Below are 15,989 nucleotides of genomic sequence, written 5' to 3' on the forward strand. Positions count from 1 at the left end.
GGACGTAATGAGGAGCAACGTCTGACTTCATTTATCATAAAAACCCTCAATATTAGAAGCTCAATCATGAAAGACTTTGTAACTCAGGACAATTAGCCCTCTAAAAGAGACTGACATAATTCATGAATCTAAATACCCAGCATGAAGGACATGCAGACCTTGAGAATCACTTGACCGACATTGGAATCAAGCGCCTCACTCAGCAGCCTCCTCACCACCCACTTTATGCAAGTGATGATGACAATCTCCCTAACGTTGGTTGGTAATGACGGTGAATTGTGTCAAAAGAAGAAAAGGGAGTTGTCGTCTGAGATACAGTGAGGAATATCAGCGCCATTCTGGACAGAGAAACGAGTCTATGTAGGACAAAACGAGTCTATGTAAGGCTCTGTCGCCCGTTTAATCGTACAAAGAAGGTGTAAAGACAGTGATCATTATATAATACGGTTCATCCCCTTGACAAGGATGCCCATAAGAAAATGTGTATAAGAGAGGAAAAATACTTAATCCACCTTTGCTCTTGTGTCTAAAAAAAAATGTCAGGTTTAAATGAAAGGGACACAAAAATACCAAAATGAATTCTTTTAATTCCTTTTGGTCACCTCCAGAGGAAGAAAGACAGGAACGTTTATAAAATTGTCTCATTGTCACTGGCTTATTTACCGTAACCAAGAAATATGGCGTTTCCCTTTCCTCACCAGAATGACAAGGAACAAAAGCAGCTGTGAAGCGGTTCATTTCTTCACTTAAGGGAAGATAAATCAATTAGGATTTTTCTCCCAATTCTTTGAGAATTCGAGAGGACACAGTGTCCCACAGAGGGTCTCGTTTTCATTTCAGATGAAGTAGGAATTGTTTTATGGGTATTTCAATTTGTCCCAGCTGCTCGTACCGTCTCAGCCAACATAAAAGAATTCTTACAACTGTGCTTCTAGCAGTGGAGTTATTGTCCAACAGTCATCTTGGTGGTGCCATGATACCAGACGTCTGGATACCTGAGGAACATTGAGGTAGATGGAGTTGGAGGCGTTACAAAGAGAAGCATTTAAAGTGGCTTAATAGACAAGACACGCTTGACCATTCAAGGAAAAAAAACGGGAAATAAAAGACAACTAAGTGAAATAAGATAGTTTGTATTGTAGGAATATTTCACCCAATATTTGAGGACTCTTTCATAAGAAATTTACGGTATTTGGAGTAGGTTTCGATGAATATTGGAGACTGTAATTCTCATTTCATTAAGTCGTACAACCCTAAGCTTATGCAAAGGCTTATTGTGTCTCTAATACAGGAAAAGAAAGGAGACAAATTACATAGAAATTTACATCACTTTAACTTGAGCAATGTTGGCTTAAGAAGACAAAGCTGTAAGATTATTCCTATATCGAAGATAGTTCACTGCCTCTATCATCTTGTACTACTTCAACCATGACCCTTGAGCACGATGGTCCGACCCTTGAGCACTACGGGGCGACGCTTGAGCACAACGGTGCGAGCCATGAGTACTACGGTCTGACCCGGGGCATCATCTACAGTGCGACCCTTGAGCCCGAAGGCCATAAGCCTTGAGTACGAAGGCTTGGCCTTTAACCTGACTCTAAGGGCTCAATCAAGAGTCATTCCAGACCATAACCAAGGACTGTACCGTCGTGTTCAAGGGTTCTATACCGTCGTGTTCAAGGGTCCCATACCGTCGTTGCTCAAGGATTTCGTACAGTTGTGGTCAAAAGTTTCGTACTGTCGTACCTGAATCGTACCTTCGCGCTCAAAAAAATAAGGTGGTCAGAAGACTAGCCAGCTGAGGGTCTGGTGCCATCCCACACGGTCATCCGAACGGGTGGCTCAGGTTAGTGTGTACTGCAGAGTGTGGTCTGGCCTGCTAGCGTGGTGTTGACGACTTGTGGTTGTGGTGGTGTTCACGACTTGTGGTTGTGGTGGTGTTGGCGACTTGTGGTTGTGGTGGTGTTGACGACTGGTGGTCGTAATGGAGCTGATGACTTGAAGTGGTGGTGGTGATGACTCCTGTGGGCCACACCAGCACTGGTCATCCACCCCAACTCGCTCCTTCCTACTGGTTGGCTTCGAGGTTCTCCATGACGTCTGGGGATAAGGTGGCGCCTGGCATTCTAGTGTATCAAAAAAGAATATTAATCATCATGAAAATACCAATCAATAGTGAGGGTGACTATGTATAAAGTCCTTCATTATACACTTTCTTTTGGGATACGAGTCTCTTGCTGTAACTTTTATTGACAATTTTTATTCAGTAAATACAGTGAATGGCACCAGTAAAGGAATCATGTTTAATAATGCAATTATCATAAGCCCTAAACCACACACACCCTGGCTCTGAGTCGTAAGTGTTATTTATGACCAAACTGGATGATAAGAATGATAACGATAATTGAAATTATATACATAAGGAAGTAAATGATAGAAATACTGTTGTATCTAAAATTGTAAGTCGTATGATAAGGGCGATATACGAGGACCCAGAAGGAATTCTACTGCTGTTTTATGGTATCCACTTCTCAATGTACTGGAGTTAAAGTGGATACAGAATTCCCTGGACCGTCGTGAGGATGTAATAGATCTTAACCTAAGGAATCTTAGATTCCAATAAGAACTTTACTCGGAGGAACGTGTGATGGAAACTACAAACCATTACATAAGGAATCTTGTTCACTTCAGTTATGGAACTGAGTAGATCAAGTATATAGGAAGGACAGGTGAGGGAGCATATGACGAGTGTGAAACAAAGTGAAGAAAGGAGGAGACTGGAAAGAGTTGAGAACCACAGTGGCAAGTGCTTGTGTGAGCAGCGAGGTGAATGGGATGAGGGCTGTTCCAGGGTAATGCCTGGAAAAGATGTGTCTGACAGTCTGTGTCGCATAGTACCCGAGGCACGTTAATGGCTGCTCGGTGGAGGGGATTTCTAACACCACTTCAGGAACAAGTGTTATGGCTTACGACTAATGCACAGGAATATGACACTTGTGAAAGTCATCAAAAAAGACGAAAAAGAGCGTTTTTCTTCCAGTGAGTGGTTGCCTCTCTCTCTTGCGCCCGAGAGGCATTGAGACATGAGATATCTGCAAGTGAAGGACGAGGAAAGGACTTCGAGAGATAAGGAAGAGACCTGTAACTGAGAATGGAAATGGTTTTGTAGCCAAGAGAGAACAAAAATGAAAAAATATCCGGAGTCTGTTGGTGAAGGAGAGAAGTTAATAAAAAGAATGTATGTGAAAAAGAAGAGAGTCTATAGGCATGGATGGCACGATATGTTAGTGACGAAGGAAAGAGAATCGTAAGATAGATGAGGAAAACGAATTTGAGGATGGCAGACAACTTCAAAGAAGATAGAGAGCTAAGCTGAAACTGGGAGATGAAAGAGATCTGTAAATGAAAGAAGTTATAGATTTACAAAGATGGGTGTTAATAAGGAAGAGAGATGGAGATTTGTATATGACGGGGATGAGGACTTACAAGTGTGGGAGGAGAGAGACTGATTGGTGTAGATTACATGAGTGTCTATGCGAGAGGGAGGGATGATATCTATTTGTGAAGTAGAACAGTCTATAAAAAGTAAAGAGATCTAGAGATATGAGAGGAGTGATCTGTATGTGTATGTGTGTGTGTGTGTGTGTGTGTGTGTGTGTGTGTGTGTGTGTGAGAGAGAGGAAGGGAGAACTTTATACATGGGATGGACATACAATACACGGCCTGGTAGTATATAACGTCGTCGTCTACTGGAGGCCACAATGGTATCCGAAGATTCTGATACATAAAGATAGGATAGTCCAGCTACCGCCCTCTTCCCACCCACCACTTCCTCTACTGCATCAACGGACAGAGATACAGCTGAGGAAGGCCACGATGGGGTATGGAGAGAGAGCATACTGACATGCGATATTTTATAGGAAAGTGTGAATGGGAAGGACAATGTGTTCTGAAGGCTGGATAACCTAGGGAGGAGGTTTGAATCTGAAAGGGAGAAAGATAGAATACGTACTTATCTTTGTTAGTAATGAGGGAAACGGGTGTCACAGCAAAGGAGAAAAGATATTTGTAAATTAGAATCGAAATGATTTCGTTTTTGAGGCAATAGAAAGATTTGTGAGTATTTTAAGGAGGAAGCCTAGCTGTAAAATAGGGAAGAACAGTCGTTAAATAATGGTAGAAAAGGTTAGTATGGGAGCAATGCAGAGATGTAAGTCCGGAGGGAGAGTTATCTGTGTGTATGGTGGGGGAAAAGCGGCTCACTATTAAGGTGGAAGAAGAAACAGGTAATTAAGTGTGGGATGTGAGTCAGACATGAAAGACGAGAGGGTGAGGACAGTCACACACACTCACACACATGTATGTTCGAAGAGCGTTCAATCAAGGTGGTGATCCCCTTACTTACATGATGATGGGCTTGATCAAAATATCATTGTGTAGGTAGTTCCGCATGCTGTCTCCTCCATCACTAGGGGCAGGTTGATCAGGGTAATACGGACGATCGAACTCCACCACACCTCCATCTTCCGAGGGCATCTGCATCCTATCCCAGCGGCTGCGGCACGAACGTGATACACAGCCTCGTCCTCTTCCTCCTTTTCGTCCTTAGCCAAATATAATGTAAGCGAATGTGTCACTTAGGTACACCACTTCTCCGCACTTCTCCGCCACTGATAACGTCTATATGTAATCATGATATGATGTAAATGCACTATATGTCTCAGATAATACTTACGATACAACTTGGTTATTGTCAGAGAAAAGATCGTCATCTGCATACTGTATAAGAGCGAGAGTAACCAATAAGGCGGAGGAAGGAAGGAAACACAAGGTTGTCTGGGTGAACGAGAGTACTGGACGTCTTTTTCATGTTGCTCAGACGGCTTCTCTCCCACACGGTGCTGCGTAGCTCAAATATATTGAGTGTAGATAACCAGACGGCAACGGGGCGTTAAGACAACTTTCATCTGATCACTGAAAACTCAGGAAAATGATCAATACTCTATGTGATAAGGGACGAGTGGCCAAAAGATCATACTCTCTCTCGCCCAAGAACGCCCCTAGCCTACCCTGGCCAAGTAGACTCGGTGAAAGGAAGATAAAACTTTGGTTAGGAGTCATTGTCTATCCTCTGCTTTCCGTGGATGTGGGAAGGTTAGATAAATTAAAGGAAGAAATGCTATCTAAATTCCAAACTTGCTTTGATTCGTGTCAAGGTCGAGAGAGAAAATGGGATCTTATATGAGGGCAAACTATAAGACTTGTCCATGGCGGCTAGATGGTGGAATTATAATCTAGACGTTATCATAAACGACCTAAAGACAGGAATTTGAATGTTCCACAACACCTCAGGTCCCCGATTATCTGCTAACTCCAAGGGGAAAGATGAACAGCCTGACATGAGTCAGCTACCTTGTCCGGGATTCGAACCTGGTCCCGTTAGACTGGTGGAATGCAGTCATGCAGAGCTTACCGGTGCTGATGGAGGTCGGAGGGTTATGTTATCTTAACTCCACTGGTTAACGGGTAATTTCGTAAGCCCTGGGTGTAAGTCAGGCTACTGATACACAGCTGGTTCACTATAGCTCGTGTGAGTTCCCTTTGGCCCTAGATTCCTATAGACACGCACGACGTAATACCTGAACATACTTTTTGAAATTCATAATTATGAATGCAATATCGTAACATGCTAGAGATCGGACGTCAGCGATTGTCGTTCCTACGATAAAAATATCACGGGAATGAACGTGGTCATCTGACCTTTGAGATGGTTAGTACGGGAGACATCTATCGTCTTTCGCAAATGTCGGCGTTTCTAACGGATGCCTAGCTCTCATCATCAGGTCTCTTAAACGACATTCACGACCTGAAATCCAGACAATCTTTTGTGTTTCATTGCCTCATAAATGTGTCATGTGACCGTCATAGGTGATGTATGGTTATTAACCTCGGCTGAATGGTGGATCAGGATGGACGAAGGCCACGAAGAGGCATATGACCATCAGCACCACCAACACACCTGCGGGAAGAACAGGAACTACTGTCACAGAAGCTAAGCCGTGAAGTGATGACATGAGAGAAAATATTGATGAACTTGCCTACGATTTCATTAATGAATTCCTACATACATCTTATTACTGTGTTATGTTTTTGGCTGCCAGGTACAAATGTTTGTGCTGAGGAACTTTAAGCAAGAGGTTACAATGGTGCGTGTGATATAGTATATACATAAAACCACAAGGGATATAAAATACTATAAGTTTCCAAGTGCACTTTCGGGTAATGATCACATCGTTAGGGGAAACACAAGAATGAGATATACAAGAAAGAGACGCAGCTAAGACGCTAATATTAGCTACGACTTTTCCTTGTATATCAACTGACAGTTCTACGTCTTCTATCTCATTCTTGTGTCTCCCCTGACGATGTGATCATTACACAAAAGTGCACTTGGGAACTTATTGGGGTTTCGTTTTCCTTCTGATTTCATGTATAAACTATATCACTCGCACCATTCTGATCTCATGTTTTATATATATCCCTGGGGATAGGGGAGAAAGAATACTTCCCACGCATTCCTCACGTGTCGTAGAAGGCGACTAAAGGGGACGGGAGCGGGGGGGCCAGAGACCCTCCCCTCCTTGTATTTTAACTTTCTGAAAGGGGAAACAGAAGGAGTCACGCGGGGAGTGTTCATCCTCCTCGAAGGCCCAGATTGGGGTGTCTAAATGTGTGGGGATGTAACCAAGATGAAAAAAAGGAGATAGGTAGTATGTTTGAGGAAAGGAACCTGGATGTTTTGGCTCTGAGTGAAACGAAGCTCAAAGGTAAAGGGGAAGAGTGGTTTGGGAATGTCTTGGGAGTAAAGTCAGGGATTAGTGAGAGGACAAGAGCAAGGGAAGGAGTAGCACTACTCCTGAAACAGGAGTAGTGGGAGTGTGTGATAGAGTGTAAGAAAGTAAACTCAAGATTGATATGGGTAAAACTGAAAGTTAATGGAGAGAGATGGGTGATTATTGGTGCATATGCACCTGGGCATGAGAAGAAAGATCATGAGAGGCAAGTGTTTTCGGAGCAGCTGAATGAGTGTGTTAGTGGTTTTGATGCACGAGAACGGCTTATAGTGATAGGTGATTTGAAAGCAAAGGTGAGTAATGTGGCAGTTCAGGGATTAATTGGTATACATGGTGTGTTCAGTGTTGTAAATGGAAATGGTGAAGAGCTTGTAGATTTATGTGCTGAAAAAGGATTGGTGATTGGGAATACCTGGTTTAAATAGCGAGATATACGTAAGTATACGTATGTAAGTAGGAGAGATGGCAAGAGAGCGTTATTGGATTACGTGTTAATTGATAGGCGCGCGAAAGAGAGACTTTTGGATGTTGATGTGCTGAGAGGTACAACTGGAGGGATGTCTGATCATTATCTTGTGGAGGCGAAGGTTAAGATTTTTAGGGGTTTTCAGAAAAGAAGAGAGAATGTTATGGTGAAGAGAGTGGTGAGAGTAAGTGAGCTTGGGAAGGAGACTTGTGTGAGGAAGTACCAGGAGAGACTGAGTACAGAATGGAACAAAGGAGGTAAGGGGAGTGGGGGAGGAATGGGATGTATTTAGGGAAGCAGTGATGGCTTGCGCAAAAGATGCTTGTGGCATGAGAAGAGTGGGAGGTGGGTTGATTAGAAAGGGTAGTGAGTGGTGGGATGAAGAAGTAAAATAATAGTGAAAGAGAAGAGAGAGGCATTTGAACGATTTTTGCGGGGAAAATGCAAATGAGTGGGAGATGTATAAAAGAAAGAGGCAGGAGGTCAAGAGAAAGGTGCAAGAGGTTAAAAAGAGGGCAAATGAGAGTTGGGGTGAGAGAGTATCATTAGATTTTAGGGAGAATAAAAAGATGTTTTGGAAGGAGGTAAATAAAGTGCGTAAGACAAGGGAGCAAATGGGAACTTCAGTGAAAGGGGGCTAATGGGGAGGTGATAACAAGTAGTTCGTGATGTGAGAAGGAGATGGAGTGAGTATTTTGAAGGCTTATTGAATGTGTTTGATGATAGAGTGGCAGATATAGGGTATTTTGGTAGAGGTGGTGTGCAAAGTGAGAGGGTTAGGGAAATGATTTGGTAAACAGAGATGTAGTAAAAGCGTTGCGGAAGATGAAAGCCGGCAAGGCAGCAGGTTTGGATGGTATTGCAGTGGAATTTATTAAAAAAGGGGGTGACTATATTGTTGACTGGTTGGTAAGGTTATTTAATGTATGTATGATTCATGGTGAGGTGCCTGAGGATCGGCGGAATGCTTGCATAGTGCCATTGTACAAAGGCAAAGGGGATAAAAGGGAGTGCTCAAATTACAGAGGTATAAGTTTGTTGAGTATTCCTGGTAAATTATATGGGAGGGTATTGATTGAGAGGGTGAAGGCATGTACAGAGCATCACATTGGGGAAGAGCAGTGTGGTTTCACAAGTGGTAGAGGATGTGTGGATCAGGTGTTTGCTTTGAAGAATGTATGTGAGAAATACTTAGAAAAGCAAATGGATTTGTATGTAGCATTTATGGATCTGGAGAAGGCATATGATAGAGTTGATAGAGATGCTCTGTGGAAGGTATTAAGAATATATGGTGTGGGAGGCAAGTTGTTAGAAGCAGTGAAAAGTTTTTATCAAGGATGTAAGGCATGTGTACGTGTAGGAAAAGAGAAAAGTGATTGGTTCTCAGTGAATGTAGGTTTGCGGCAGGGGTGTGTGATGTCTCCATGGTTGTTTAATTTGTTTATGGATGGGGTTGTTAGGTAGGTGAATGCAAGAGTTTTGGAAAGAGGGGCAAGTATGCAGTCTGTTGTGGATGAGAGAGCTTGGGAAGTGAGTCAGTTGTTGTTCGCTGATGATACAGCGCTGGTGGCTGATTCATGTGAGAAACTGCAGAAGCTGGTGCCTGAGTTTGGTAAAGTGTGTGAAAGAAGAAAGTTAAGAGTAAATTTGAATAAGAGCAAGGTTATTAGGTACAGTAGGGTTGAGGGTCAAGTCAATTGGGAGGTAAGTGTGAATGGAGAAAAACTGGAGGAAGTAAAGTGTTTTAGATATCTGAGAGTGGCTCTGGCAGCGAATGGAACCATGGAAGCGGAAGTGAATCATAGGGTGGGGGAGGGGGCGAAAATTCTGGGAGCCTTGAAGAATGTGTGGAAGTCGAGAACATTATCTCCGAAAGCAAAAATGGGTATGTTTGAAGGAATAGTGATTCCAACAATGTTGTATGGCTGCGAGGCGTGGGCTATGGATAGAGTTGTGCGTAGGAGGGTGGATTTGCAGGAAATGAGATGTTTGAGGACAATATGTGGTGTGAGGTGGTTTGATCGAGTAAGTAATATAAGGGTAAGAGAGATGTGTTGAAATAAAAAGAGCGTGGTTGAGAGAGCAGAAGAGGGTGTTTTGAAATGGTTTGGTCATATGGAGAGAATGAGTGAGGAAAGATTGACCAAGAGGATATATATGTCAGAGGTGGAGGGAACGAGGAGAAGTGGGAGACCAAATTGGAGGTGGAAAGATGGAGTGAAAAAGATTTTGAGTGATCGGGACCTGAATATGCAGGAGGGTGAAAGGCGTGCAAGGAATAGAGTGAATTTGAACGATGTGGTATACCGGGTCGACGTGCTGTCAATGGATTGAACCAGGGCATGTGAAGCGTCTGGGGTAAACCATGGAAAGTCTGTGGGGCCTGGATGTGGAAAGGGAGCTATGGTTTCGGTGCATTATTACATGACAGCAAGAGACTGAGTGTGAACGAATGGGGCCTTTGTTGTCTTTTCCTAACGCTACCTAGCACACATGAGGGGGGAGGGGGTTGTTATTGCATGTGTGGCGAGGTGGCGATGGGAATAAATAACGGCAGAAAGTATGAGTTACGTACATGTGTATATACGTATATGTCTGTGTGTGTATATATATGTGTACATTGAGATGTACAGGTATGTATATTTGCGTGTGTGGACGTGTATGTATATACATGTGTATGTGGGTGGGTTGGGCCATTCTTTCGTCTGTTTCCTTGCGCTACCTCGCTAACGCAGGAGACAGCGACAAAGCAAAATATATATATATATATATATATATATATATATATATATATATATATATATATATATATATAGATAGATAGATAGATAGATAGATAGATAGATAGATATATAGATAGATAGATAGATAGTTAAATCGATAGGTAGATAGATAGATAGATAGATAAATAGATATAGATATATTCCGCCATACCCAAGAGAGAACATTAAAGTTCACTAATGTCCTACAGACATGGAGAACACCTGCATGTCTTCCAGGCTGAGAACCTCCACATGCCTGAGAGCAACAGTGGCCACACCAGTATCCCCAGTCAGAGGAGCAGTCTGACATTCTCAGCATCTTATGTCTCACACAGCCGACCGTTCAACAGTCGATAGAAAAATGGAAATAAAAATGGATTAGTATCGAAAGCCATTTTGCCTGAGTTGCATCTGAAGTAAACGTCTCTGCTCATTTTTCTGTGTTTGGCTATGATGCGTTTACCTTACCAAAGGTACTATGATATCACTTCTATTTATATGATGTGGTGTCGTCCTCAGAGCCTGGCAGATAACGTGTGATCTTACAGGGAACACCTGGTAGACACGGCTCTTACTTTCCTAACTGCTGCTCTTTTCACAGATGTTTTAGGTAACGTTTAATGCTATTTCTGCGTCACTTGAGCTTGGTTTTAACTTTCATTCTCATTCGTTTTAACCCGAGGGATGCGTGTGCAGTTTGCACTTTCTCGTGTTCCAGTGTTTCTATTAGAAAGATATTTATCTGTTTTTCTGTGTATGATAGAATTATAACACTGCGTGTCACAGAAGGTTCTGGCAGGCTTTATGTGATCACTTCCACAAACCATAACGTTTTAGTCTCATGAGCACGACGGTGAGACCCCTGGATATGATGATCAGAACTTTCGTTCATTACTGGGTATTACCAAGTTAGCACCGACAAATTATACTCTTCCAGCCACTAGTTAGATCGTATCGCGCTGGTAGCCATGACAATAAATACCTCCCAGACACTTTTAACAGTGACCCATATTCTCACATGCTGCAGTATAAACCTTATGTCAGATTCTCAACATCTACTGCAACCGAATAAAGCTCCATACAAAAGTCTTCAGCATACTTCCTGATAATTACGATTAGTTGAATGGTAAAGGATCAGGTTCCTTAAAGGAGCGCACACGTTCTTCCTGATGCCATGGCAATTATACTCCAGAAGCGTTTAAAAGAATATTTGCGGATCCAGAGATCGTCAGTCAGTAAACCTTGTAGAGTAGCAGTTCAAAGTGTATGGACGCATCTTTTACATTCAACGTACAAACTATGTGTAAAATTCCATCACATGTAAGTTAAGAATGAAATGATATTGCAGTCAGACGTCTGGCTGGCTGAGGCAACACTTACAGAGGTTGAAGAGCCGCATCTTGCCTGACGGAGCGATGTATCCAGCAAGAGTAGTGAGCTCAGTGGCTGCTCGTCTGTGTATAAACTTTCATGACCTCAAGGTTGGAAGGACTGGTGTCACAACGGTTGTGTCTGTGGCCTTACCATGAGCCTCTGGCCTTCAGCCATCACACAAGTGCAAGTCCCTCACGAGTCGACATGGTACGGACGTAAACAACTCTTGATCAGTATATAAACTTTCACCAAGGATTGAAAACAATATCGCCTGACACCAGACCTGCTCTTGGGATAAGTGGTACATAAGGTCGATCATTTCATACCAAATCTGATGGCTTACGATATACGTGACGCTGTCCTGACCAGCGTAGTAAGACATGACAGTCGAGCTAGGCTTACGAAGGGACGTGACGCCTCATAACAACATCACACGCCGTTCACGGTTTGCTTGTAACGCTTGATCCAGAAAACACAACCACATCTCGTACCTGGTAATTATTACTGGTTTCATGATTCTAACACACCAGTGACAGTTGTCCAAGATATTGTTTCTCCCTGAGTAAAAACTAAGAAAGCAGAAGCGACAATTTAGATTGATATGTTGCCAAAATCCATATCTGTTAACAAGAATCCATATTTTTCAACTTTTTCTTAAAGAACGGTGAGGACATGAACTGACCAAAGTGTAGGGTAAAAGATACACACCACACCACATACTTCTCAACACTTCAATTTACATATCCGAATAATGATCACGACTATGAAAGCATAAATCATTCGGGTTGGCGAGTGTAAGAAGTCGTTCTGGAAACTGGTTCCATCACCTCATATATATATATATATATATATATATATATATATATATATATATATATATATATATATATATATATATATATATATGTGAGGGGAAGAGTGGTTTGGGAATGTCTTGGGAGTAAAGTCGGGTTAGTGAGAGGACAAGAGCAAGGGAAGGAGTAGCAGTACTCCTGAAACAGGAGTTGTGGGAGTATGTGATAGAGTGTAAGAAAGTAAATTCTCGATTAATATGGGTAAAACTGAAAGTTGATGGAGAGAGATGGGTGATTATTGGTGCATATGCACCTGGGCATGAGAAGAAAGATCATGAGAGGCAAGTGTTTTGGGAGCAGCTGAATGAGTGTGTTAGTGGTTTTGATGCACGAGACCGGGTTATAGTGATGGGTGATTTGAATGCAAAAGTGAGCAATGTGGCAGTTGAGGGAATAATTGGTATACATGGGGTGTTCAGTGTTGTAAATGGAAATGGTGAAGAGCTTGTAGATTTATGTGCTGAAAAAGGACTGGTGATTAGGAATACCTGGTTTAAAAAGCGAGATATACATAAGTATACGTATGTAAGTAGGAGAGATGGCCAGAGAGCGTTATTGGATTACGTGTTAATTGACAGGCGCGCGAAAGAGAGACTTTTGGATGTTAATGTGCTGAGAGGTGCAACTGGAGGAATGTCTGATCATTATCTTGTGGAGGCTAAGGTGAAGATTTGTATGGGTTTTCAGAAAAGAAGAGTGAATGTTGGGGTGAAGAGGGTGGTGAGAGTAAGTGAGCTTGGGAAGGAGACCTGTGTGAGGAAGTACCAGGAGAGACTGAGTACAGAATGGAAAAAGGTGAGAACAATGGAAGTAAGGTAAGTGGGGGAGGAATGGGATGTATTTAGGGAATCAGTGATGGATTGCGCAAAAGATGCTTGTGGCATGAGAAGCGTGGGAGGTGGGTTGATTAGAAAGGGTAGTGAGTGGTGGGATGAAGAAGTAAGAGTATTAGTGAAAGAGAAGAGAGAGGCATTTGGACGATTTTTGCAGGGAAGAAATGCAATTGAGTGGAAGATTTATAAAAGAAAGAGACAGGAGGTCAAGAGAAAGGTGCAAGAGGTGAAAAAGAGGGCAAATGAGAGTTGGGGTGAGAGAGTATCATTAGATTTTAGGGAGAATAAAAAGATGCTCTGGAAGGAGGTAAATAAAGTGCGTAAGACAAGGGAGCAAATGGGAACTTCAGTGAAGGGCGCAAATGGGGAGTTGATAACAAGTAGTGGTGATGTGAGGAGATGGAGTGAGTATTTTTAAGGTTTGTTGAATGTGTTTGATGATAGAGTGGCAGATATAGGGTGTTCTGGTCGAGGTGGTGTGCAAAGTGAGAGGGTTAGGGAAAATGATTTGGTAAACAGAGAAGAGGTAGTAAAAGCTTTGCGGAAGATGAAAGCCGGCAAGGCAGCAGGTTTGGATGGTATTGCAGTGGAATTTATCAAAAAAGGGGGTGACTGTATTGTTGACTGGTTGGTAAGGTTATTTAATGTATGTATGACTCATGGTGAGGTGCATGAGGATTGGTGGAATGCGTGCATAGTGATATTGTACAAAGGCAAAGGGGATAAGAGTGAGTGCTCAAATTACAGAGGTATAAGTTTGTTGAGTATTCCTGGTAAATTATATGGGAGGGTATTGATTGAGAGGGTGAAAGCATGTACAGAGCATCAGATTGGGGAAGAGCAGTGTGGTTTCAGAAGTGGTAGAGGATGTGTGGATCAGGTGTTTGCTTTGAAGAATGTATGTGAGAAATACTTAGAGAAGCAAATGGATTTGTATGTAGCATTTATGGATCTGGAGAAGGCATATGATAGAGTTGATAGAGATGCTCTGTGGAAGGTATTAAGAATATATGGTGTGGGAGGCAAGTTGTTAGAGGCAGTGAAAAGTTTTTATCGACGATGTAAGGCATGTGTACGTGTAGGAAGAGAGGAAAGTGATTGGTTCTCAGTGAATGTAGGTTTGCGGCAGGGGTGTGTGATGTCTCCATGGTTGTTTAATTTGTTTATGGATGGGGTTGTTAGGGAGGTGAATGCAAGAGTTTTGGAAAGAGGGGCAAGTATGCAGTGTGTTGTGGATGAGAGAGCTTGGGAAGTGAGTCAGTTGTTGTTCGCTGATGATACAGCGCTGGTGGCTGATTCATGTGAGAAACTGCAGAAGCTGGTGACTGAGTTTGGTAAAGTGTGTGAAAGAAGAAAGGTAAGACTAAATGTGAGTAAGAGCAAGGTTATTAGGTACAGTAGGGTTGAGGGTCAAGTCAATTGGGAGGTAAGTTTGAATGGAGAAAAACTGGAGGAAGTAAAGTGTTTTAGATATCTGGGAGTGGATCTGGCAGCGGATGGAACCATGGAAGCGGAAGTGAATCATAGGGTGGGGGAGGGGGCGAAAATCCTGGGAGCCTTGAAGAATGTGTGGAAGTCGAGAACATTATCTCGGAAAGCAAAAATGGGTATGTTTGAAGGAATAGTGGTTCCAACAATGTTGTATGGTTGCGAGGCTTGGGCTATGGATAGAGTTGTTCGCTGGAGGGTGGATGTGCTGGAAATGAGATGTTTGAGGACAATGTGTGGTGTGAGGTGGTTTGGTCGAGTAAGTAATGTAAGGGTAATAGAGATGTGTGGAAATAAAAAGAGCGTGGTTGAGAGAGCAGAAGAGGGTGTTTTGAAATGGTTTGGGCACATGGAGAGAATGAGTGAGGAAAGATTGACCAAGAGGATATATGTGTCGGAGGTGGAGGGAACGAGGAGAAGTGGGAGACCAAATTGGAGGTTGAAAGATGGAGTGAAAAAGATTTTGTGTGATCGTGGCCTGAACATGCAGGAGGGTGAAAGGAGGGCAAGGAATAGAGTGAATTGCATCGATGTGGTATACCGGGGTTGACGTGCTCTCAGTGGATTGAATCAAGGCATGTGAAGCGTCTGGGGTAAACCATGGAAAGTTGTGTGGGGCCTGGATGTGGAAAGGGAGCTGTGGTTTCGGGCATTATTGCATGACAGCTAGAGACTGAGTGTAAACGAATGGGGCCTTTGTTGTCTTTTCCTAGTGCTACCTCGCACACATGAGGGGGGAGGGGGATGGTATTCCATGTGTGGCGAGGTGGCGATGGGAATGAATAAAGAGCAGACAGTGTGAATTGTGTGCATGGGTATATATGTATGTGTCTATGTGTGTATATATTTGTGTACATTGAGAAGTATAGGTATGTATATTTGCGTGTGTGAACGTGTATGTATATACATTGTGTATGGGGGTGGGTTGGGCCATTTCTTTCGTCTGTTTCCTTGCGCTACCTCGCAAACGCGGGAGACAGCGACAAAGCAAAATAAATAAATAAATAAATATATATAAATATCATACAAACCTCCAACAACCAGGATCGAACCCGGGACCCCTGCGTGGCGTGCGGCAGCGATACCGCTAAGTTATGATCACCCCTGATAGGGAAATGACTATTCGAATTACTTCTTTCGTACATACTCGCCATTTCTCGCGTTAGCGAGGTAGCGTTAACAACAGAGGACTGAGCCTCAGAGGGAATATCCTCACTTGGCCCCCTTCTCTGTTCCTTCTTTTGGAAAATCAAAGATGAAGACTATGTAATCGAATACCCTTAACGGTAGCGCTCCCGCCTGCCACGCAGGGGTCCCGGGCTTGATCTTATATATATATATATATATATATATATATA

General features: G+C 42.8%; 1 protein-coding gene across 2 annotated transcripts; it reads right to left on the reverse strand.

The window, feature by feature from the left end:
* Positions 1–1,117: 1,117 nt before the first annotated feature.
* On the reverse strand, positions 1,118–11,598 carry LOC139756625 (uncharacterized). Of its 2 annotated transcripts, none has more exons than XM_071676277.1 (4): positions 11,463–11,598; positions 5,948–6,019; positions 4,406–4,595; positions 1,118–2,126 (listed from the first exon to the last, which is right to left on the reverse strand). In XM_071676277.1, exons 1-4 carry the CDS (start codon positions 11,479–11,481, stop codon positions 2,069–2,071), a joined length of 339 nt encoding a protein of 112 aa, XP_071532378.1. In that variant the 5' UTR covers positions 11,482–11,598; the 3' UTR covers positions 1,118–2,068. The 2 variants fall into 2 exon arrangements, with proteins under 2 accessions (XP_071532378.1, XP_071532376.1); XM_071676275.1 differs by having other exon boundaries at positions 4,406–4,604; positions 11,463–11,592.
* Between the last annotated feature and the right edge of the window lie 4,391 nt (positions 11,599–15,989).

The sequence above is a fragment of the Panulirus ornatus genome, chromosome 22 (genome assembly GCF_036320965.1).
Source record: "Panulirus ornatus isolate Po-2019 chromosome 22, ASM3632096v1, whole genome shotgun sequence".
NCBI classification, from domain to species: domain Eukaryota; kingdom Metazoa; phylum Arthropoda; class Malacostraca; order Decapoda; family Palinuridae; genus Panulirus; species Panulirus ornatus.

Coding starts and splice junctions, on each gene's coding strand:
- LOC139756625 (XM_071676275.1), bottom strand. Junction 4,605..5,947: donor TGATCCACCATTCAGCCGAG/GTTAATAACCAT, acceptor TATTTGGCTAAG/GACGAAAAGGAGGAAGAGGA. Junction 2,127..4,405: donor TTGATCAAGCCCATCATCAT/GTAAGTAAGGGG, acceptor TTGATACACTAG/AATGCCAGGCGCCACCTTAT.